Source organism: Cyanistes caeruleus, chromosome 6, assembly GCF_971803275.1.
Source record: "Cyanistes caeruleus chromosome 6, bCyaCae1.hap1.1, whole genome shotgun sequence".
Classification (NCBI taxonomy): Eukaryota; Metazoa; Chordata; class Aves; order Passeriformes; family Paridae; genus Cyanistes; species Cyanistes caeruleus.
Window position 1 is genome coordinate 37,875,127 of NC_141706.1, and position 24,030 is coordinate 37,899,156.

General features: G+C 38.3%; 1 protein-coding gene across 5 annotated transcripts in view; it reads right to left on the bottom strand.

The window, feature by feature from the left end:
- Window positions 1-2,208: 2,208 nt before the first annotated feature.
- The window catches only part of SCG5 (secretogranin V), a 28,604-nt gene continuing 6,782 nt past the window's right edge, over window positions 2,209-24,030 (bottom strand). For all 5 annotated transcript variants that reach the window (XM_086894999.1, XM_086895001.1, XM_086895000.1 and 2 more), the window contains 4 exons: window positions 15,744-15,893; window positions 12,754-12,866; window positions 8,207-8,260; window positions 2,209-4,577 (listed from right to left, as the gene is read on the bottom strand). In XM_086894999.1, coding sequence (XP_086751125.1) covers window positions 4,482-4,577; window positions 8,207-8,260; window positions 12,754-12,866; window positions 15,744-15,893 — 413 coding nt within the window. In that variant the 3' untranslated portion in view covers window positions 2,209-4,481. The remainder of the gene's footprint in view (window positions 4,578-8,206; window positions 8,261-12,753; window positions 12,867-15,743; window positions 15,894-24,030) is intronic.

The window sequence follows — 24,030 nt, forward strand, 5'->3', positions numbered from 1 at the left end:
TGTTCTTTGCTCATGGTTGGAATGTGCTGTTGACCCTAGGTATGACAAACTGGCAGACCTTTTAAGGGACACAGTAATTCTTTATTTAAAAAGTGTACTTATTCTTTGAAATTATTCCTGAATATGATTCTTTTTAAAGAGTATTGAAGGTAATTGAATGCCTTCAAACAAAACTGAATTTTTAAGTGTATGTATCCATATGGCACTGGAGTCAACATGTTCTGTTGGGTTTTTGTTGTGGCTGTCTTTTCTTTAGAGCATGTCACATTGCCATCCTATTTGCATCAAACATGACAGAAATAGAATTCTATCTTACTGTCAGTTCCATTAGCCTGAAATGCTGGATTCAGGTGTCTCAAAATTGCAGATAATGTCCTCTCCCTGACAGCCTTGATAGCTTCTGGCCTGGATGGAGAGCTATGTTAAATCCTACAGATAGTGACACTTGGCTAATAAAATAGTGAACATATTCATCTCCTTTGTGGATCATTTGTCCTTTGTCCTTTCCTTGGACATCTTAAATGTTCATGGGATAGTGGTAGCATTCTCTGAATCTCCCCACCTTGCCCTTCTCCTTCCATAAATCTGAGTGTCTGACTTCAAAAAACTGAAAAGTTGTCTTTAATGTCTTCGTCCTACAGATCCAGGCATTGTCTATTTGCATAAAAAAAAAAAAGTAATTGCATAAAAATTCTATCATATTACAAGTGACAGAGCATTACAGATGAGGTGAGGTGAGAACTGGTTTAGTGAGCTTACCACCAAACAGGCCAGAAGATTCCAAGTTTGTTTTGGGTTGATGTTGTTATGGGCTTTTTCAAAAAAAATTTAAATGTTCAAAAATTGGTTTCTTGAACACCATGAAAATTAAAACAAAGCCTTTTCAACACTTCCATAGAGCTACTGTTTAGAGGCCTGATTTGAAGTCTCCTCTTAATGGTGAAAAAGCTACTTGTCTTCTTCCCCAAGTACTGACATTTGGAAACAAAGGAGCTTGAGTGTTACTTTGCTGGCAACAAAGCCAAAAACCCAATTGACTTGGTTGTCATCTTTCTGCCTGTGCCCTTCCCCTGTCTAACAGATAAGATAGGCTTTGTCACATTTTGATAAAATAAGCTTCAGGTCAACTTTACTTGCAATCCTCTAAGTGACTCTCGGGACTCTGGGAACTGTGAACTGGCACCCAGCTTCTCCGGGTGGCTCCTGAGTTGCTGCATAGATAGCTGCATGGTTTTATTGCATTTGGTGAATGCAAATGTGACAGCAATTAGAAGCATATCACTATTTCCCCTCCTTAGCAATTCAACAATAATTTGTATATTATTTTATTCTGTGGGTTAACATCTTTATAGTCTTTACTAATGAGTTTATTATTAGACTGTACTGTGTTTTAAAAAGTGTATTAGTGTGTGTGTATGCACATGCACCCCCAGAGTAAGTTTTGTGTCACAAATCAGATACTCCCCTCAGTTACACATTGCTTTTTTTAAACTAGAGTCATAAATATTTCTTTACCAGACAAAACCAATGTTTCAGGGCAATACACTTTATTTTGTATAGCTTCCTTCAAGCACATTGTGTCTCTAATGTGTTAGAGATAATTAACACACTTGCAAATTTTAAAATACTCTAAAAGGTTTTAATTTGATGGAAATTCTAAACAACACTATCGATATACATGCTCCTTAATTCACATGCATCATAAAGGTAAAAGGACAATTATGCCTGTGCAGCTACTATATAGTTTCTTGAATTTCTACATTCTTGTAAATATTGGTTTGGTGAACTCTGAGTGAGGAGGGATAGTTGGTACCTTTGTTCATTGATTTTGAGACCAGCACTGTGATTATTCTGTTTAAAAAACTATGTGTACATGTTTGGACTGTTGTTGGTACAGTAGGAGGGACAAGGATTTTTCCTTGCTTTTACTTTTTTTTTATTTTAATCAATACGGTCTAGCTAATCCCAGTATGAAAGACAGCTCTACCATGAAACAGAAATTAGAATAATGAATCTCATTATCATGGTGCAATAGCTATATTTTATTAACATTTCACAATAGTACTGCTGAGTCTTCCTGGTGAAACACTCAAGCTGCCTGATGAACTCAGCAGACAGCTGCTCACCACCACACACTTGACTTGTTCCAGCAGACAGTTCCTGTAAGACACATCATTGTTTTGTGCAGTGTAAAGATTTTAAAAAAAAAAAAAAAATTTGCTTGCATTTAAGGAAAAAAGCAGGTCTGAACTGTGCTATTTTTCCTTTGCCTGCACTGTGCAGATCTATCATACACAGGAGGGCAGCTTCCCTGGCCGCATGCAGTCTGACAGGTATCCCTGTTCTGGCCAGTTTGCAGTGTTGGATTTCACATCCCCACACAGGCTGGAGTGACCTGGAGAGCTTCACAAAATTACATGTGGGATTACTGATACTATTAGGCAAGCAATGTCTCTTTTTCCATCCCAAGCCCACTATTTACTGTACACCCCTTTAACTAAGCACTTGTCCTTAGTAAGGGCTTAAAAAATGAAATAAATCGCCAGCATGGTTGTTTCATTTTTGTGATTCAAATGGATTTTACTGGAGCTATAAGGACAGAATGTATCTCAGATTACTCTAGAAGTATTGGTGGAACAGTCAAGGATCTAAAGAATCACCAGTCTCTTAGGAATGGCAGTCTAGCCTCCAGCTGCCTGGAAGCCTTGTAGCTAGAGCAGTGGCTGGCAGCAGGGTTAGATGGGAGGAATGACCATTGCTCACACTCTGGGCCACTGGGCATCAGCAGGTTTTAATGCCAGATTTATGCCACGATATATAAAGACTCTTTGTCGGTTTTAGAGCAATCTTTGTAGCTTTGCAGTTGTCAACACCTGTGTGAAGACTAAGCAGGAGTGCAGATAAAAAGAGTTAGCTCAAGACACAGAGAATGCAAGTTCTGTCACATGAACAGCTAGACTGCTCCCATCCTGTTCCAGCCTCTGGAAGCCAAGGGCACTCTGTGATTCATAGAAATTCCTCATTTTTGTGTCATGTGTGAGTATAAATCCCACTTCATAACATACTATTCAGTTTTCTCTTCAAGATTTTTTTTGGAAAGGGAAATATGATGAAGGACATGATAGTCCATTCCAAAATATTAGAATTTTGCAATCCACTCATAAATGGCATGAGAGAGCCAGTTCTCTACATAAATAATTTACTACAAATTACTAAGTGGTGAGACTGAAAAAGCAAATGCCATTAACAGTCACATCTGTGCCATCCTGTTAAATTCAATTTTATGTAGCTAGGAACCTTAATTTCTTATCTGTTTTTTACTTTTTTTCTAAGAGACCATCATTATTTTATTGTGTCTTTCTACAGGATGGGAAACTACTTTTTTTTTCCCCTACAGATTTGTAATATTAGCTATAAGCTAATGCTGTTTTCCATAATTCCAGTGGTCCATTCACATGGCTTGAAATATTCAGGTGTATTCTCATCTTTAAGAAAGGGAGAAGCCTGGAATATAAAGTCCTTTGATATCCTAGGGGCAAGAAGGCAATTTAAGCTTCCCAGAAAAACTTCAAGAGCAATGACAGCTACCAGTGTTATTAGAGGAACATATTTTTTCAGAAGATCAACTGTAATAACCTTCATATCCTGGATTTAGATTTGGAGGTTGCTGACACAACCTTATTAACACAGACAAATGTCTCCATCTTTACTTTTAATTTAACAACACTATAATGCACAAATGCTGCAGTTACTGAGACAAAGAACAGCAGGACTGATTAATTTTCACATAACAGTTCCATTGACAAGGGAAGATGTTCACAAGTGTTCAGGAAAGCTCTGGGCATGGAATGATTAAAACTAACAGAAAAAATATTCCAGTGAATACAGTCAAAAAGCAGTTCTTTAATTTTTACATTTGCACAGCAATAACAGAGACAAATGAGCCTCTGAAATATTTTGGAAAATGTCACTTTGCAAATCTTGTAGATTGCTTAAATGTTTATTAAAATGGACCAAAAGCCAAAATTCTCTGTGTAAAATAAATACTTTGTCTTTGCTAAGTAACAATATTTGCGAACAAAACATAAAACTGTAATTTTCATGTGTCAAACATAGTAACATTTAAGATTAAATGTTGGAGTCAGACTTGGCATTTTTTTTTCATCTTCCTATTTACAAGCTTCTCATTAAGACCATTTACTTCACATTAGCTATCAAAATGACTAACATTTTTAAAGTTTGCTCCATGACTAAAATGAAAACAACAGAAATGTCCTTTTACCATAACTTAACAAAAAGCAGAACCATACTTTTATCATCTAGGAGAACATGCTGTTATAAATACAGCTGGTTTTCATCTACAATTATATAAATAACAAGCATGCTGCCATTCACAAGGATTTTAATAGATGATTATATATAAGCAATATCATGGTCTCGAAGAGGATGGCATGAGTTTTTATCTTTCATTTTTATTGTACTTATTTAGGACCTTTGTCTTCATCTGAAAATTGTGGAACAGACTTCTTTGCTACAACATTATCCAGTCGCTGTCCTTGCAGATACGGGTTCACACTCTGAAAAAGTTTAAAATTATTTAAACTTATTAGAAACAGGGAAACAGATAAAAGATAACTAGGATTAGTAAACACGTTTATGTATTTCTTATCTGTCAGATATTTACAGCCTTGGGAAAAAACTGCTTCCAGGGATTAAATCTAAAAGTCAATCAGTGTTTTGTATCTAATAATTATTTTTTGTGCAAGAATTTAATTCAATCCACTGAAACAAACACATGTGAAGGAGGACTATCAGGAATATAGAACGATCTGAATTAAACACTGTCTTTTTGCTCCACTCCTCCTTTCTTCAGAATTGCTGCTGCTTCTCTGCTGGGCTATCTCCCTAATTCTTGAGGCAGGACAGAACTTGTTAGAGAAGTACAGGCAAGCTTTGGCTCAAATCACTATCCCCTGATGGACATTGTGCTGGGGTACAAACTAGAGACCACAATACCATTTTGACCAAAGCCTCTTGTTCAGCCTGTCTCCTCTCCAGGAAACCCCTCCTTGCTTCCTCTCTTGATGCTGAGATAAAAATCTGCTGGCAAAGAAGCAGAGCCAAACAAGGGTTTGGCATAGAAAATGGCTCTCACAGCACTGCCAGAAAAAGGGAATGCTGGAAAGAAGATTCCTGGAGAGGGTTTAACTTCACTTTGCACCATGCAAGCAGCACAATGTGAGGCTGAAGATGAACAGATCCTGTCTCAAAACTGCTTGGAGAACATAGATGGAGTAATGTAGACAGCCTGGGCTTGAATTTTATCTGTACCAATGGAATAAAACGTATTTGCAAGTGGCAAGCATTCAGTATTAAGTATCATTTACACCTGCTTTCTGGCCTATCACAGTGTCAGTGTAAGCAAAATTCAAGTGTATATTGTCTCCTTCACACAGCTAAAATCAAAAATTCTAGCATGAAGGTTTTTGATGCTAATAAAAACTCTTTGCCTAAGGACAAACTTCAGAGGAATGCAAATTTTCCAGTATCTCCTGATTCTTGTCAGGCTGACTGTGTCACAGAAATTACTTTTCTTGAAATATTTCTGTGCTTCTTTCACCAAAACTTCAGAGTAAAAAAAAAAAAAAAAAAAGAAGAAAAAAAAAGGCATTCAAAATGGGCATGAAATATTTATTTTCAGCTATCCCAAGCATTTGTCAAATCTCTGGAAAACATTTGGGGTTTATCTATCTTCAAGTTTAAGCCCTTGGGTTTCTCCAGATTTGTGGAAGCTATCATTAATACTTAGTCATAGCACAGAGCAGCCCTTTTGCTTCCTTCTGTTGGGTTTTGGGTGTTTTGCCTGCTGCAAGTGAAAACATAGAAATATTAAGAACCAGAAATGAATGTGGAAAAATCTTTGAAAATAAACTAACTCCAATGGTTTAAATTGTTAGAAATAAGATGTATGTAAATTGCTTGTTTGTGTTTGTTTAAAGAAGTTCTGTTTAATGTTAATTTAGTGAAATTCAACTGTTGCATAAAATTCCAGGAATTATTTGAAGATTCCTGGGAAGATTAATTGGTCCTTTTTTGGAATGCTACTTGCTTGCTACTTTTTGAAATAAAGTAGAAGAGAATGAGACTACATAAAATTTTGAATCCATCTTAACCGACAACAGAAAACACAAAATATAATGCAAAATACTTTAGCTGATTTGACTAAAATATGTTCAATCCCATGCAGCTGTGCAGAATTCAAAGTAATGCAAGTTCCCAAGCACCTCTGCACACAGCTCTGAGCCCGTGGCAACTTAGTGATCACAGAAGTGGTCCTGACACTTCTGGACAGGGCTGCCTGCAAGCACAGAATTGTAAAAAAGGGGAGAATTAAAATGAGATGTCACTGTACACCTCCTTGCAGTGCAAGTGCTGCAGAGGAGGCAGCACAGCAGCAGGTGGTGGGCACAGCCCTCTGCTCTGCACGCTGGCTGTGTGTGCACGCTCAGGTGTGCTTCCAGAGGCACACACAGAGACACAAATGCGATACAGACACACGAATATGCACACTTGCTCACATGCACTTTTCTAGACACCAGCAGCACCTCTGTGACTGGGTCACTGTGTCCCTGGACAGACACAGCAGGGTTACCACCTACACTGTTACACAGCACTTGTTTTACCTCAGATGGGGATGCAAAGATGTAAAAAAATCAATCCGTTGCCAGATCCCAAAACTGTGTCTGGGCAGAAAGGCATGGAGAAGTGGCAGGGAGCACAAAAGGCAGGAGGGGAATGCAGTGGGCTTTTTTGATTTCTAGGAAAACACACTCTGCCACTGACAGAGTTCTAGTTTACTCTTCTGCTGATAAAGTAGAAATTTTTGTTGTTCATTAAAGCATTAGTAATCATTACAGTATTACCCTAAAATAATTTAAATTCCAATGAATTTAGCATTAAGTGGCATGTTGATGCTAGGAAAATAAGTCTGCTGTAAAGCAATTCACCTTCAAAATTCTGGGCTACCCCTGGCCACAGGACTGTCAAGTGTCTCCAGCCAGTACTTCTTTTGTATCCAGTTATGTCAGTCAGCTCACAGAAAGAAAATGTCCTTTTTTTCTTTTGTCCCCTCATGTATATGTTGCATGAATTCCACTTTAACATGCTGTTCTAGCTATTAGTAAATATTCTGCTAAACTATTTCCAGAGTAAATTCTACTTACTTAAAAACTACCTTAAAAAAAAGGGGTGCCTACCCGTTTTTACTTTTCAACTAAGAAACTCAAAAATCAAATGTAAGCATGAAGCAGATACTAAGCTCAGGTCAGATCTTCAACTTATGGTTGAAGTGTCAATTGCCATTGATGTCTGAATCGGGAAGAAATCAACTCATCTTCTCCCTTTCTAGCAAAGACTTAAAGTTTGAGAGTTAATAAATAAATCATCTTCATTTATGCTTGTTATTTTAAATTATATTTACTTCATTTACAATATCAACTGTGCTATCATATTTTGAAAAGCTACTTTCTGGCAGAGAGTTAGACTTTTCCTTTTTGTAAAAATAATACATCATCAGCACAGCTAAAGATGTTGACTCTTCCTGAAAGTGATTTTTTTTTAATTTTAATAAAAGAAAGGCTGACACTACCAAAAAAGAGAGAGTAATGAGGCAGACTGTGCAGAATCTCTCTGTGTGTTGCCTTTCTTATTACAGGAGAAGAATATTAAGAACCCTTTCATCTTTGTCTTTTAAACAAGTGGGACACAGGGATAGGAGTTTCATCTGAGGTAAACTTTTAGTGTTACTTACACACAAAAACATATTCACACACATGGGTGGGTAGTGGTAATTAAATTTACTAATATTTTTAGTAGGAATTTTCAAATTCTGTTTTAGAGATATTTAAATAATTTTAAATGGTTGTAAGCAAATAAAATCAATTTTAAAAGACAGATAATGTAAGTTTGATAATGTTCTACACTTAAGTGTATCTTCTGAAAGAGGCTATTTTGAGAAATAAATCTTGTACCCAGTACTCAGTCCTGAAGCTGGCTATAGTAGTTTATCACAGAGAGTACCTGACTTTATACATAATCTGAAGTATAATACAAATGCATTAGACTATCTCCTAATTTCAACAACATGGTTTTAATTTTCATTAGGTCTCTAGATTATATAGGGACTATGAAATATTCCGATAGTTACCCTCTTTCTTCTTTTTGGACCACCATTGATTTTCTCAAAGAGTAAACTCTTGCTCTGGAAGGGGAAAAAAAAAAACAACACAGCCATCAAATCCATTACACTCTTCTTTTAAAATACTATTTCTGCAATCAAATATTATCAAGTCTAGAGGAGTGTGTAGTTTTATGGGAGAAATAAGCCACAAGTAAGTATTTGTGTATTCCTACTAATATTTGCAGTTCTTCAGGAGCAGTCACAGCCTTATCAACAATTTTAAAGCCAGTATTTTTCCACTATTTTATCCCCCGTGTTCAGGAAATAAGTGCTTCAAGTACGTGCTGTATAGTCTGGATGTTCCCCATCATGTGATACGTGGTATAAATAGATATATACTTTTTGATTTTTTAAGGAAAAGCAGAAGCAAAAATTAAAATAAGAATGTGAGAGAGAGGAAGCAGGAGTGCTGCCTCGGGTGTGTCTTTTATACATTTGAGGTGACACAAGAACAGGAGCAAAAAATACTTGCTTTACAAGGGATTTTCTAATTCCTTTTAAAAACAGAAATAGGCATCATTCCTACTGTTTTGTTGTCTTTGCTTATTCCCTTCCAGATATCAACACTTCCCAGTGCAAAGCTCTGCTGAAAGGAGTTCAGCGCCAACTCTTCCTTTGTTTAAGTAGTGCCCTCAATGAAGTTTCTAAAAACCATTTGGTCTATAACATTTTTAATGGCAAACCTTTTAAAAACTGCCAGAAACATCTTGGCAGAAGAGAAAGTTATGATGATGACAAAAGAAAAAAGAAAAACAAACCAACACAAAAAACCCCCTCTGACCATAGTTTACATAAGTGCATCCACATATTGTTGTATTTCTTATAAGTAGTGAATTCTAATAAAGTCTGGAATAACACACACATGTTCAACACATTTTGTTTCAATCCTGTGTTATGAAGAAAATCAAAACCAAGCCCTAACCTGAAAATGGAAGGAGAGAAGAATCACATGTATAAAAGCAGAAGACTGTATAAACAAGCCCATTAATTCTGCTATAAACAACTGACCTAACATTGATTATATAAATAGAAAGTGTAACTCTAGCACGAGACAAATTCACCAAACACTTCTAGCTCTCTCTGCAGCCTTGATATGAGAAAAAACAAACATTTTCAAGTGTTACAATGAAATCTGCCAAAATTGTCTGTTTTGTACTTCTTGTGTTCATTAAACCTCGAATTCACAAGGCCTATCTCTCGTCCAACCCCAGTTATTTTGTCTGAGCTGCTCCAAAAGGGAACAGAGATGAAGCTGGCCAAGAGGGACATTCTTTGCTAGTCATTTATGTGAACTCACTTCAGGAAAACTTAAATTTAACATCTTAAAGAAACTCAAGTATGCATGAATTATTCTCCTTAGGAAACAAAGTACCATCAAAGCTTCTCTTTGTAAAGCATTTGACCTTATACTTCCACGAGAGGAGAAAGGGTGTTCCTGAAATAAAAAGAATTTCATGGACTACTGGAGCTAGCATTTCTGTCATTCTGAAAACTTCCTTACAATTGAACTGTTCCTTCTCAAGGAAACCATATTTTGTTTAGTCTGTCTGAGAATGTTTTAAGGCCCTAAGTACTACTGTAGCATTATGTGGAGTACAAAGCAAATATGGTTGTGGAGCATGAGCTCCACATATTTGTATGATAATAGCAATCCTGAAAGTATGTTCCACTGCGTAATGGCCTGACCTCATTAGCCACCAAAATCTGCCCGGGAAGTGTTCATCCTTCACTGAGAGGTTCTTAGGAATGAAGGCACAGAGTCTCCTCAGTTAAAGGTACACCTCATGTAGAGACATTTCTGCATGTGATTTTCTACTTTTCCCTCCCTCCTGGAGTTTCCTTTGCATCCTCTTGGCCACTTGGATTAGACTACTACAGGTTGGAATCTGGGAGGAAAAAAATCAGAAGTTAAAGTGCTTTCAACCAAGAAAATATGTAAGTGGATTTTAGATTTGATTGTAAATTGTACACTGTAAATTATTTTAGTGCAAGTGTTTCTGGATGCCAACACTTCTTCAAGCCATCTAAAGAGCCAATCTGCAAGATGCAAGAAAGGCACACTCAGAAAGTGTCTGTGTCCTATAAGGAAAAAGTCTGAACCGGGGAAAAAACTCTGACATCTTAGAAACTATAGCTGTACACAGGGATAGAAAACTCCAAAAGTCACTCATCCTACTGTTTCCACTGTCCCCTCTATGTTTTCCACACATGAGAGGGGAGGAGAGCATAAGCTGTGGACTTCACTTTATAAACAGAGTCTGTTCCTGAGACTTCTGACTGGTCAGCATATTGATATATGGGAAGTTGTCCCAAAGACAGAAAAATTCTTCACCCTTCTTCCCACTCCTAACCCAGTATATCTTTATTATGATTTATATGTTTGTACCTGCAGATGTATTAGCAACATTTACACTTAATATTTAGCATCTACATAACTCTACACTTTGCTGCATGAGCCAGCTTCTAGACTTGCTTGACCCTTACAAAACGTGTCTCTTATTCACAGGATACTGCAGAGGCCCCACAGCTTTGCTGTGATGATGTCTGTCACCAAAACAAGCCAACCAACCTGTTTCTGTCCCAGCAGGATGAGCAGGTCCTTTTTTTTTCTGACCTGCTAATGTAATTTGGGTTTTTCTGTGGTTACACTGAGGAATGCATGTTGGCTCCTGGAACGGACAAGTCACTGGGATCTGTAACGCTTCCTCACCCACACAGTGGTGAGAAAAGGCTGGGGAATTTTAGATGCTGGGGACAGCTGGAGGATGAGGATGCACACAGTTACCCATGGGCAGCCCACAGCCATCTGTGTTGGTCATTTACAACTTAATGCAGACAACAGTGAATGCCCTAAAAGATCTGATCTCCTTCAGCTCTGCTTCATAAGGTCTCAAACAGCTATTTTTCAGAGAACTTACCTGATTTTCCCTGAGAATTAAAAGTAACCAACCCAGCCACTAAAAGATACCACTGTATTTATCTTTTTATCATGTAGTAATATGCAAGTAGGAGATGATCAGGGCTATTCTCCTGGATCTGGGCAGAACATTTGCTCATGCACATGACCAGCTGTTTCATCTCTAATTAAAAGGACCTGGAGTTGGCTAAGATCTAGCAACTAGATCTGATTACTGTTTAGTACTGGAGAGTGTTTTAATCCATACATGAGCAGCTTTTTCTCCTGAGTTAGCAGTGATGGATGGAGCTACAAAAAGGCTCAGGATTCACTAATGATTTACTATCATTTATTAAGGATACATGTTGCTGATGACAACACAGTACGTATTGTTTTATTCTGAAATATTGCTATAGGCCAAAGATTTACAGAAGTGCTTTTGTAGTATTCAGAATGGTATTATGAAAGCGAAGTACTCATGAATAGTAAGAAAACTAACAGCCTTATCTGGCATAAAAAAGAAAGTTCACCATCTGGTGTTTTTTAAATGAAAATTTTTGATGGTAATTACTTAGAATTCAACAAGTTTCCAGAATCTGGATTTTTGGCATGATTCTCTCCAGAAATTTAGCACTTGCATAAGTAATTAAGACTATAAATCTTACACTGGTTTGATTACGAAGACAAATCATTGTCTCAAAATTACGTCAGGAGAAGAGACTGCCAAGCATGTCCATTTATCGATATATGCTTGCAGAGCACTGGTTTAGTGCAATCTTAAGTGAAGTGTTATAACAATGTAAAATGAGATTTCATTATTTGCTCTACAAGCATAAATTATGATCATTGTTATTGTTTTCCTGGCGCCTGAAAATGGATTTGGGATTGGACATTTTAACTGATGTAATCCAAGATTAAGTGGCAGAGCTTTCTTTGGAGACTCTAGCCTGCAGAAATAGCCTAGCTGCAGTTATTAAAGTCCTTGTATGCTCAGAGCAAGATTTTTGCCCTTAGTGTAGCTCACTGTGTTCATTATATGTGATGTGTCAAATAGGTTTTTCAATATAATGCAGCTCATAACCTGACTAGAGGAAGAAGCAGCACCAAGTCCTCCAAAATCCTTAAGGTGGGGAGGATTCCTTAAAGCAAGGGGTCTGAGCCTAGATTTTTTAAGGTGATTTGAGCTGCTGAACTCTGTTTATCTGTATTTTCTTCCTATTTTTTATATATGTAGCTGAACAGCGAATAGTCACTGAACCTGGAAATTCTTTCACAATCAGGGACATCTTATGTTTTGAGATATTAATATCTGCACTAATTCTGGCTACATGCTCACTGTAGTTTGAAATGTGGTTTTTTTTGCATTTATCAAGCTGACATGTTTTGGGACAGGTAACAGAACAAGGATTTCTACTTTCTGTTTTTCTCAGGTGTCCATCAATCACAAGCACTATTTCTGTTTTACAGGGCAAGTCCACCTTTTTCGACAAGTCTCCCTTAGGGTGATAGTTTTTCCAGCATTAGGAACAATACTGTCCTCATGGTTTCATAGTGCCCCACACAGCAGACAATATCCAGTTCCACATGCAACAAAAATAAGCAAGAAGCATGTACTCACCCACTTGCCCCTGTTGGGATAGTCATGCTCTGGATCAAAAAGGTGCTGGTGCAGTTGGTATTCCCTGCTGAACTCTGCTGTGTCTGGGGTGTTTTCTAGACACCCATCATCAACTGCAAAAGAAAGCACTGAGTGCTTAGTAGCTTTGAAACACACAGTATATGCCACATTAATCAGCAAACTTCTTAAATGCAATTTAAAAAAACATAAAGATCTCGAAGACTAGAAAATACCAGGTTCTTTTTTCTCTTGAAACAAATTTTTCAGAATGTATTTATTTTTAAAAAACCCCAAATCCTCACAACTTAATGACAACTGAAGGAATTTCTTTTCCATGCTCTTTCCCTCCTTTATGTTTTTCTTTAAATTATTGCACTTGATTTTACCTAGAACTGAATCCTGTTCTGATTCAAAAGGGATATTATTTTCTTTTTTAAATGCTCACAAGTAGTTTTAGAAATGGTCAAGGCAGTACTTTTGGAGGTCATGGTTTAGCAGTGCTGTGAGCAAAGACAGAATTTCTTTCACTGAGTAGCTCCTCCTGGAGCTCCACTTCTGGTTTGCACTTTATTCAAAATGGCTGAAAACCATTTCTGCATCATAAGATCTCAAAAATGCTATGTAGCAGAAGTTCTATGATGAAAGCATTTCTGTAGGTTGGTAACTAATCCAATTGGTCCAGAAACCTCCTTTAACCACAAGGGATGGTTTTGTAGACAGTGTGACATCAAGATATCCTTTTTAAAATCAACTTAAAAGTCTTTTTACCAAAATAAGTCATCTTTAGCTTAAACGAAGTTTCAGCAACTTGAGGTCAGAGTAGCTTTTTGGATAGAGTCTGCTCCTGGAGCTCCCACTGCTTTGCCAGCATGGGGAGCTTGCAGTCCAAGTTCCTTGCAGACATACCCGAGGAGATCCTACCAGCCAGGGCATGATGCTGGGCACTCAAACAGCTGCATCTGCCAGAGCACAGGCACTCCAGAGCACACACCTGTAGACTTCCCCTCTGTCCTTGTGTGTCATCATGTAAAAAGATTTGCAGATGGATTATCTTCTTCCCTCAGATGTGGGAAACAGTAAAAACTTAAAACTGAGTTGATTCAATGACCTGAGGAGGTTATTCTGAGTTCAACAGAACCAGCTTTCTCTCTTCTCATTGGGACCGGGAAAAAATAAAAATGCCAATAGAAAACGGGAAAACTCTTCATATCTAAGTAACTCAGAAACTATTAAAACATTTAGAAATCATTTCAGTCTCAGCAGGGACAAGGTTGTATCAAGAGAGAAACAGGTGACAACAGAAGTGTGGTAGACCTCAGAGCATTTGTGTCTTTTGGTAGAAAACACAAAGGGCAGCTGGACACATGGGTGTCCTCTATGACTGCTAATCCAGAAGTCTTCAGCTCAAGTGCTCCAGGCTTATGTATTCCTGCTGTGGAATGTGCATATGTAGACAGTGACTGGAAAAATTGTTTTCCATTAAGCAAATCCACAGACCTGATTGAGGAAGGCCTCTGGTAATTTGTATGCATAATACAGTCACCACTTGAATTTCCATTTAAGGCTCCGAAAAACATTTTACCCTAATCCTAGCTGATACTATCTTCACTCACAGCATACCTCTGACAGAGCCATTTATCTGAGCAGGCAGAACTTCCCTGCAAATTTCCCATGTTCAGATCTGACTGTATTAGCCTAGCTAACAACTTTTATTTCACCTAAGAAAGAAAAATTGAAGGGATTTTCAAAGGCATTTCCCTGGATGCCATGTTTTCAATTTATTTATCTGATCATGACCAGAAGTCTAATGTGCAAGCAAGGAAGATAGAAAATCTGTGTGTGTGCTTGTGTTTGTGAGAAAATCTAAACCCATCATTTGCAGCTTATCAGACAACAGCTATAGTGAGCAAATTGGAAGATGAGGTATTATTTCAGAAAAGATGAAAGCATCATCACCAAATGGGCTGCAATAGAAAACAGTAAGGGAGGACTACCTGAAATTTTGTCAAATTTTTGAATGAAATGCAAAAAGACTCCACAAACCTTTTTATAACAAATATTATTTTTTGATTAATTCTAAGGTAGTCAGAATATTTTTAAATAAGAATACAGACAACTGTTCTGCATTATCCAAATAACATAAAAGAAGACTAAACAGAAAACATTTTGAAAGGATCTCTTAGCTCACAAATAAAAAATGAGAGAAAAATAGAGTCCAGCTCCCAAGGCAGCCAATGGGTGTTTTACTACTGCTCTCAGTACTGGAAGTCATTCCTTGGCTCAAAGAGCAGGAAGGAGATCCGTTCTCTCAGGCTGCGTGTCTATCGCGCGCACGCAGGGCTGCGTTAGCGACCCTGAGCCGCGGCCCCGCAGGGCTGGGCTCTGTGTGGCTGCAGCCTGGGGACACTCTCTGTGTCCCTGGCACCCCTGGCCATGCTGCCCCTCTGCCAGGGCCAGCCTGCACACAGTGCCTCGGGGCACATCCACAGAGCTCTCTGCTTCTTGGCACAGATGTGCCCTCAGCGAGCTATAAAGACACATGGATTGGAGCCAAGGTATCTTAAATATTGACTCATGGTCTGGGTTGGAGATCAGGGCAGACAGTTTCATTCCTCTTGGCACAGTGAAAGTCTCTAAAATAAGGGTAAATCTCATCTGTACAGAATAACTTTTTTCAGGGGCCATCTTAAAAATGAACTCCCTCGGGAACGTGATGCTCTCATAAATCTCGCTATCTTCTCCTCTGAGGTCAAGATGATTTCTTCCACATGACTTTCTCCAGCATCATACAACAATAGAGGAGGTGCACATATTAATTAAAAAAAAATTCAAAAAGCTCAGTTGAAACATTGAAACACCCAGTTTCTCAACAGTTCCTCTCCAAGGGTAGAGAATGAAAAATCCCTCATTTCTGATCATGGGCTGTACAGTGCTGAAAGACAGGAAAATGTACAGTGAAGACAGAGGTACAAAGGCTACAGCTGAATTACCTGTTTTTCCAATAGGGCAGGGATTTGGAGGGTCAGGATATCCTTGATCTTCACTGAAATCCTTTGGTACGTTATCTCCTGTCAGCTCAGCCACGATGTTTGGGATATTGCCATAAGGACCCAAGTGCTGGAGACCCTCATGTGCACCACCTAGCAAAGACAATTTATGCTCAGTCTTTTTACAAGATTAAAAGTGTAAGCACTTAAGCTGGTGCAAGTAATCTAGACTTCAATTTAAAATACAATCTCTCTATATATATATGTATAATTGTTTTAGAGGCAAATCCAAGTTTAGATTGCAAGCATTTCTTTTAGAAACATAATCATGTGACCTAAATCCAGTAACTTAGATATTAAAAATGAAACTAGGAAACAAAATTGGCCACATATTGTTAGTCTTATGGCTGTTTTTTCCTTAACTGTGAAAGTTTTAGGCAAGTAAATGCGAAGAAAAAGAAAAAATGAAACCTGATACCTTTAAAAGCACAATCATCTTCAGTCACTGATACTATTACTGTTCATTATAGCAACTAACAACAGAAGATATGGCAAGCATCATGGCAGGAACACAATGTTAATGATACTTTAAAAATAAATGCTACCTGCACAGCCCAGAAATACATTAATAAGTTAAGTCCCAAGGGGGCTTAAGATATTAATGTCCTTGGGGACCCAGGGTATTCCAGCAAATTAGCTTGTGTACACCTAGAAAAATTATTTTTAAATGAAACTAGTTCTTAAATGTAAATTTGCACTTCCTGTTGTAATGATGGAAAGTGGTGAAGAGTCCCTGCTGTTGATGGGAATTCTTGTTTACATATACCACCTCCACAGTAGTCAACCAAGCATCCCAGCCAGTGACTTCACACCTTTCCATATGAGACTACCTTTTCCCGTGGGCCCCAGAGCACCATCACTGCAGGGTTACAGCAGCAGTCTGAAGCAGGCTGTGTAACCCAGTGGCAGAGGACACAACGATGGGCCTGCTGTGCTCGGGCAACTGCACCCAAAACTGGTGTGCTGTGGCCACCTCCCACCCACCTCAGCTTGCCTTTCACAAGAAGGGTCTTCCACTAAAGATCTGGGAACCAAGCTCAGGCCACTCTCTCTCTGTATGCCTCTCTACAAATAATTATCTGTCCCAGATCTTCTCTGCATGCCTTACTGGCCAAATGCATCCACAGGCTAAACCCCAGCTGCTTGTGGAGTTTTTTAAATACTATTGTACACTATTCTTTTGAATTTCAGACAAATAAAATGTTAGTTTCAAGCACGTTCTTTTTCTCTGAGAAAGAAGCCACCACACACACTGCAGCAATGGAGATGGTTGAGTGACAGCAAAGCAATATTTTTTTTAAACTCTATATAATGAGGGATAACAACATACAGTCAACATATAAATTCTACTAACAATGAATTGAGAGGAAAAGGAATTTGAACAATTGGAAAATATGAGTTAAAGAGTGAACGCAGACACAACTGCTTGGGTAAATAGCAAAATCACCATATTATCATTAAATAGTCTTATTTTAAATTTATATATTTTTCATAGATCCACAAGACGTGAATAAAGCCTCTGAACATGAAAGTTGCTCCAAAAGAATCATTCAAGTACTCCTGTCCCAAATTACAAATAAACATTACCAGCCTAAATCATCTTTTATACAGCCAAACATTGTAAGCTAACATAATCACTTGCAAAAATTGCTAACAGAAGGCACTCAAATACCAAATGTAAATTTTGTATTCATTTCTACATTTAGAAGTTGCAGTTGAGGCAAATTTTGCAAATTAATTTTGCAAATGATCATTGGATGTTGGCATTATGGTACTAGAAGCAAGTCAGTCTATAAGCACATGTATTTCCATTTTATTTGCACAATGGACTAAAATCCAATCAATGTGGTAATTTTCCCCCTCAAGTACAAGTCTCTTATTCTTTAATGCAGTGTTGCAGAAAAGTTTTGCAGATACATAACAAATGTAAAACTACCTCCTGTAAAAAAATTACATCTCTGTTTTCTGAGGGTTTTGCTTATAGCTGACCACAAGACCTGGTACTAAAACCAGAATAGCATTATACCTACTCTGAACTTTATTATACTTTTAGTCCATAGTCCACACAAAGATGACACTCATAACACAATAATGTTATGGTGATGAGGTTAAAAAGAAATACAACACACATTTAATCTAAAGTAATTTAATATAATGTCTAATATATAGCATCAAATACTTCTTTTGTCCCGAGTTCCTTCACATGAAGATTGATTACATATATGAACTTAAAAGCATCAGGTTATGATTCTGCTGTAAACTACAGAACCACATAATCAATACGTGTTTGAACATCCTGTATACAATGTGGTTCACTATGGGACAATCCATCAGATAGAAGCCTATCTGTGCTTGCATGTGGTGCAGACCTCTTGGCACCAAAGCTCCATCCATAAAGAAAACAGAGGTACTTAGCAGGCTCCAGTGTGCTATATATACATGTAAGTTTAAACCGACTGCCAAGAATTCCCTTGACTGAGTACAAACCAATCTTTTTATATTAATATAAAGGATTGTTTCCTTTAGGTATAAATGTCCAGGATCATTTGAGGGTTTCTCCTTTCTTTCCAAAAGAACTGCAGACAATAGCACCTGCTCTGGTGCCATAATTTAGCACGCTTGAGTGATTTAATAGCATCAGCAAAGCTCATTCCTTATAAACTCTGATAAATAGTGCACTCAGCAAAGACTACAATAATAAAAATGAAGTGCTATGAATATACAAAGTAGGGGTATTATGTACAGTAACTCTCATAAGTTGCATTAGTTTTGGTATTATAACATTACTGATTTAAAGAAACATATTAGGATTAAATACACTGCAGCTACCAAATCAAAATATTGGAATACAAACATATACAGTCAGCTACAAAAATAGCAGAAGATCAGTTTCTTGAACTTTGAGGCAGAGCCTCAAGAAAAGAAAAAGACAAGGCAACTAAATACCAAGAAACTTTTCAGTTTCCTATCCAAAGGAATCACGAGAGACATCATTAAAGTATTTGAACTTGGACTACCAAAAATCCAGAGAAGTACAGACAACACCCTTGTACTGAGAAAGTTAGATAAAACTATGTTTTTTTCATGTCTCCTTACTTATATGAACAGGCTTTTCTGTGCCACCTACTAGCAAAGAAAACACTTCAAAACAATCAGCTCTCTTTCACATGCAGGATTTCTGTGAGCATTTATTATTAGGTATTTCACATTCCTACAGGATAGAGGTTTAGTTCTCTGGGGCTAGGATCTCCATTGTCCTAAGTTTTGAATTTAATTTAAAATATATGCATATATGTAGTCTTCTAGCACTAGTCTTGAATTGTTGCAGGGTGGAAAACAAAAAAAGAACAATGCCACTCACCATTATAATTCTGGAAAAGTATTTTATCAGGTGATTTTAGTTAGAGATCCTTGGAATGATTAAGTTTAAAGTGTAGACATTTCAGCTCATTTCTTCGTGAGAGCAATGCTGTCTTTATGGGTTTCCCACCCATGCAGGCAACACATCCACTCCATTCTTGAGGGACAAAAAAAAAAAGAGCAACTACTTTCTTGCAGGTAATGAATATTTCCCTGATCATACACATCCAATTGAAATGCTGTTAGTCCACTGAAGTTTTAGCTGCTGCTACCCATCTATTAGTAGTGCAAAGCACAGTGGGAACAAATCTCTGGAGAGCAATCTTCCATGTCAAATACAAACTGGCAGTGCTCTGTCCCCCAAAAGAGTCAGTTTAAGAAAGTCAATGAGAATGGATTTTCAAGAGTGAAAAATTATTGCAGAACATTTAAAGAGAAACAAGAGGACAAATTTGCCTTTCAGTCTCATTTAAACCATTTCACATGTCAGAGTGAAGATAGTGTTACCCCAATTAAAAATTCAGAACAGAGGTAGTTTGGCCAATCTTAGCAGGGAGAAACAAAATAGGATGGATCATGAATATGTGTTGTGAGTAAATAAATCCCAAATCCCAAATTAAATCCCTTTACTTAGTGAGTCATACCAGGTACCTCAGAGTGTCCAAGCCCTTCACAGATTCACAGGGGAATCTTTTCCCTGAGCAGAAATCACATCTCTTCTCTTGACCTGTACAAACTCCACACAAACAAGAGCTGCAAGGGAAGCCTGTTATAGCTTATCCCATTCGCCCAAGGTTCCCAAGGGAGCAAACATAGATTAATGAGATGTAATACCATACTTCCTACTTTGCAAAATCTTTTGTTAATCTGGACTATTTGCTCTTATCACTGGGAAAAATCTTCAAGATTGTTTACAGTGTCTCCTCAACAAATCAGAGATACATCTTTTTCGTTTTACACTGTCAGCTTTCCATATTACCCTGCACTTTCATCCCCAGTCATCTTGCTGTATCTACATTTGTTGTGTTATTGTCACATTCAAAAGGAACATCTCCCCAAAGGCAGGTTTGACAGAATGTTTCCCAGTGCTCTTATATGTTAAAATCGACTAACTTACTTTTTCTTCTGTTATCTGCAGGACCACACATCATGTGAACTCTCAAAAAATCCTGAATGCAGGAAATGAATTTACATTTTCCTTACCCTATCTAACACTTCTAAAGGCTTTACTTCCCCAATGCTGTAATTATTATTCTGCTAACTTCATCTTAGAGAGTCCTATCCTGTTTGCTCAAATCGATTAAGCGCAGGAAGTAAGAAGAACTGAAAAAATATATAAATGATCACATTTTGTCTATTCCACAGAAGCTGCTAAGTAAGAGAATAGGGAAGAAGAAAAGGCACAGGAGAACAAAGAATGGAAAAATGCAAACCTAGCCAACTTCCTTAACCATTCAAGAGCATGCCTCGAGAAACACAAAAACACTACAGCTATACATGCTCAGGCATCCCAGATTCCAGAGTCAGCTTGTCTTCTTAATGACACAAAGTTTCTTAAAACTATAAAGACTAATTTTCTATTTCTCTGCAGAGGGGCAATTTCTTCTAAAGCCTTAAGCACACACATCTCACAATTACTGACCTTGCTTTCAGCAAATAATTCTGTTTTATCCAATATTTTAATTACAAACAGTAAAAATATTTAAGATATTAAAGGCTCTTATTGTGAAATGGTTAGGACCAAAGTAATGCCCACGCCTCTCACAATAAATCTATAACAGTAGCTTATATGTCATTATTATTCAAATTGTATACACAATAAAAAAAATCCAGCAGCCCACTTGCTGACAAAGCAAAAAAAATCAAACTCCTATGCCTGCCTTGGTTGAACAGTTCTCTAATGGACTGTATTAACTTGTTCTTCAGCTGAACAGTGGCTTTTGCACTTGACCATGTGGATAAGCTGACCCTTTTTACCCACTCAGTGCATTGTGCAATACACAGCCACGGGCCCCTCTGCCTTGCAGCCACCACAAAGCAGCAGAGAACAAAATCCAACACAGGCAGCAAATTGCACCCTCCTGTCACTGCCCCAGCACAGCCTCACTACTGACCACGTGTGCAGCACACGGTTCTGCGATACAGGGCAACAAAAGGAAAACTGACCTCCTTCATCCCATGAGGGATGGGACACTATTTCAATCCTATAAATGTAAATGTGCCAAGGGAAGACTGGAACACTTTATTCACTTGACACCAGCTGCATGAGAAGTCCAAATGCTCCATCAGTGTCAACACATTCAGAAGAAAATTCTTCTTTCACTCCTGTACTGTGAAACCTGGATGCACCAAGAACATTCAGAACGTACATGTTTTGTCTCTACTGCTCCACCGAACTTCAGAAAATTTTCATGTTCATTTCCCCACTGATATTAATTCAATTCCATTTTCCATGCAGGTGGCTCAAAGTCCCAGCTGGTTCTCCAGCAGGTTTAAAACCTTCCCATGTCTGACGGCTGCTACAAGGCAGATTTCCCACCCAAACAGCCCCCTGGTGAGCATTCCCAGTGCGGAGCTAGAGGGCTCCAGCCCCTGCCCTGGTGAGCCGGAATTACCTCAGAACTCCAAAAGCAGAGGCTTTGCCATGCAAAACCACCCCAGTCAAGAAGAGGCTTCTTTTGCATCCGGATAAAAGCACTGGCACACAATGCAGACACAAGGGAGTGGGGAGATGAAGAGCCCTGGTGGGTACAACCAGGCCCAGTGTTGCTCTCCGGTGCTGCAAAAGGAACTCAGATCAGCTAACCTGATGTGCTAAAGCACCCCAAGGGGAGGAACAGCTTCTTCAGCTGACAACATTATTCTTCTCATTCATCCCAGCAGCTGAGAGCATGGCTGAGCGCACGCACCATGGCAAGCACAAGGAGAAAAGCTCTGGAAACCTCTGGAGAGTGCCAGAGATCCTATCTCCTGGCACAGCACCAAAATCAAGAACAGTAAGAGTCTCTTCTTTCTCTAGACTTCTGAAATATCTCTTCAAAGAACCAAGTAAAATTAAAAGTACTCTCTTACTGCAAGTTATTTTAAAATTCAGGTGGGAAATGCAGCAAGGCATAAATCCTAGCATGCTCAGAGAACCACAGAATATGCATTGCTGGAAGGTACACACAGGGATCAACAAGTCCAACCCCTTGCTCTGCACAGCACCATCCCCAAGTCACACCATGTGCCTGAGGGCATTGTCTAGAAGCTTCTTGGACTGTGTCAGGCTGGTGCTGTGACCACTGCCCTGGAGAGACTGTTCCAGTGCCCAAACACTCTCTGAGTGAAGAACTTTTCCCTAATATCCAACCTATTGACAACCACAGGAAATTCCCTTGGGCCCGGTCACTGCTCAGCACAGAGGAAAAATCAGTACCTGTCCATCCTCTTCCTCTCCTGAGGAATTTGTAACTCCAATGAAGTCTCCCCTCAGTCTTCTCACGACAGACAAGAAAGGAAAAAAAAATCTTTGAAAACAAGAGATCATCATAATTCAACTGTCTTCACTGATAGATTTTTTAAAATACTTTGGGACCATATTCCCATGGTAGATGGAATTTCAGAGATTCATATCAAATTTCTCGATACCATCTGCTAATATTAGAAAATACAGTTACTATAAAGCATCAGACAATACAGAAGCTATCATATTCCCTCTCCAGGTTTCTTACCTCTCCTACTGGATTTTTCCCTCTACTAACACGTACAAAAAAATAACTGAGGCTACAAATCCCATTCTAATTGATTAATTATCTTTAGGTACACAACAATTTACTTAATTCTAAATCCCTGCAGACCTGCTATCTCTCTTTCCTAAAAGCTGCTTGAGATGTGACTTTTTCTCCTTTGGTGGCATCTTTTAAAGATGACTTTATGAATAGCAGCAGTAGTCTGTACCACATAACAGTGTGGTTAGTAGGAGCTTTTAAGAGCTGGAGTCACTTTATCTCCTTGGTTCCAGAGATATGTGATGCCTGCACACCCTCCTGCAATCACAAGAGGAGGATGTTTCAAGAAAAGGTTTCAAAGCCTCAGATCTGAAAAGGTTCTTCAGTCAGATCCACCTGCAAATAATTGAGATCTAGAGAGAAACAGGGATTAATACTCTTTTCTTCTCATGTTCTCCATGCACTGACTTCTCTGACAAGCACACTAGATTTTGGCTTGGCTTTCTTATAATTCACTGCTGGTCATGGCTTCTCAATTCATATGGAATCAAGGATATTACAGGCCAAAGTTTCAAAGATTTTACCTTCATAAAAATAAAGTCACGCCACCTCATCATTTTCCTGTTTGTGGTGTTAGAAGTATAAACATTTTATGTGCACAGACTTGTGCCATATCACTCAGATAAAGAAAATCCACTGCATGCTGCTGCTGTCATTTTGTACTAGATTTAAATTCAGAAATTAGCATTCTAAGGCACCTCTCTTATGACATGCATCACTGCCTCATACTGCTTATACTTAACACTACAATTTGTTGAATAAAATGCAAAGAAAATAGGTATTTTTAGTCACATCTATACAAATCTAGATAGTTACATATTGTATAAAAAAACTGTAGGTTTGCCACTTCCATTTTATCTTAAAAAATTGAGATACCAAATTTTGAAATGACATTTTCTGGGCTATTAAGATAACTTGAATAAAAAAAAAATCAAACAACAAACCAAAACCAAGAACCACAGCAAGAAACAAATCAGCCTCCCTGGCTGTGGGAGGTGTGCCCCAGCTGAGCCCCGTGCAGCCAGCCCCGCACTCCGACACGGCTCCCCCCAGATGCTGGCACAGGCTCTGGCACAGAGCACCCAAACTGGAGCAGAGAG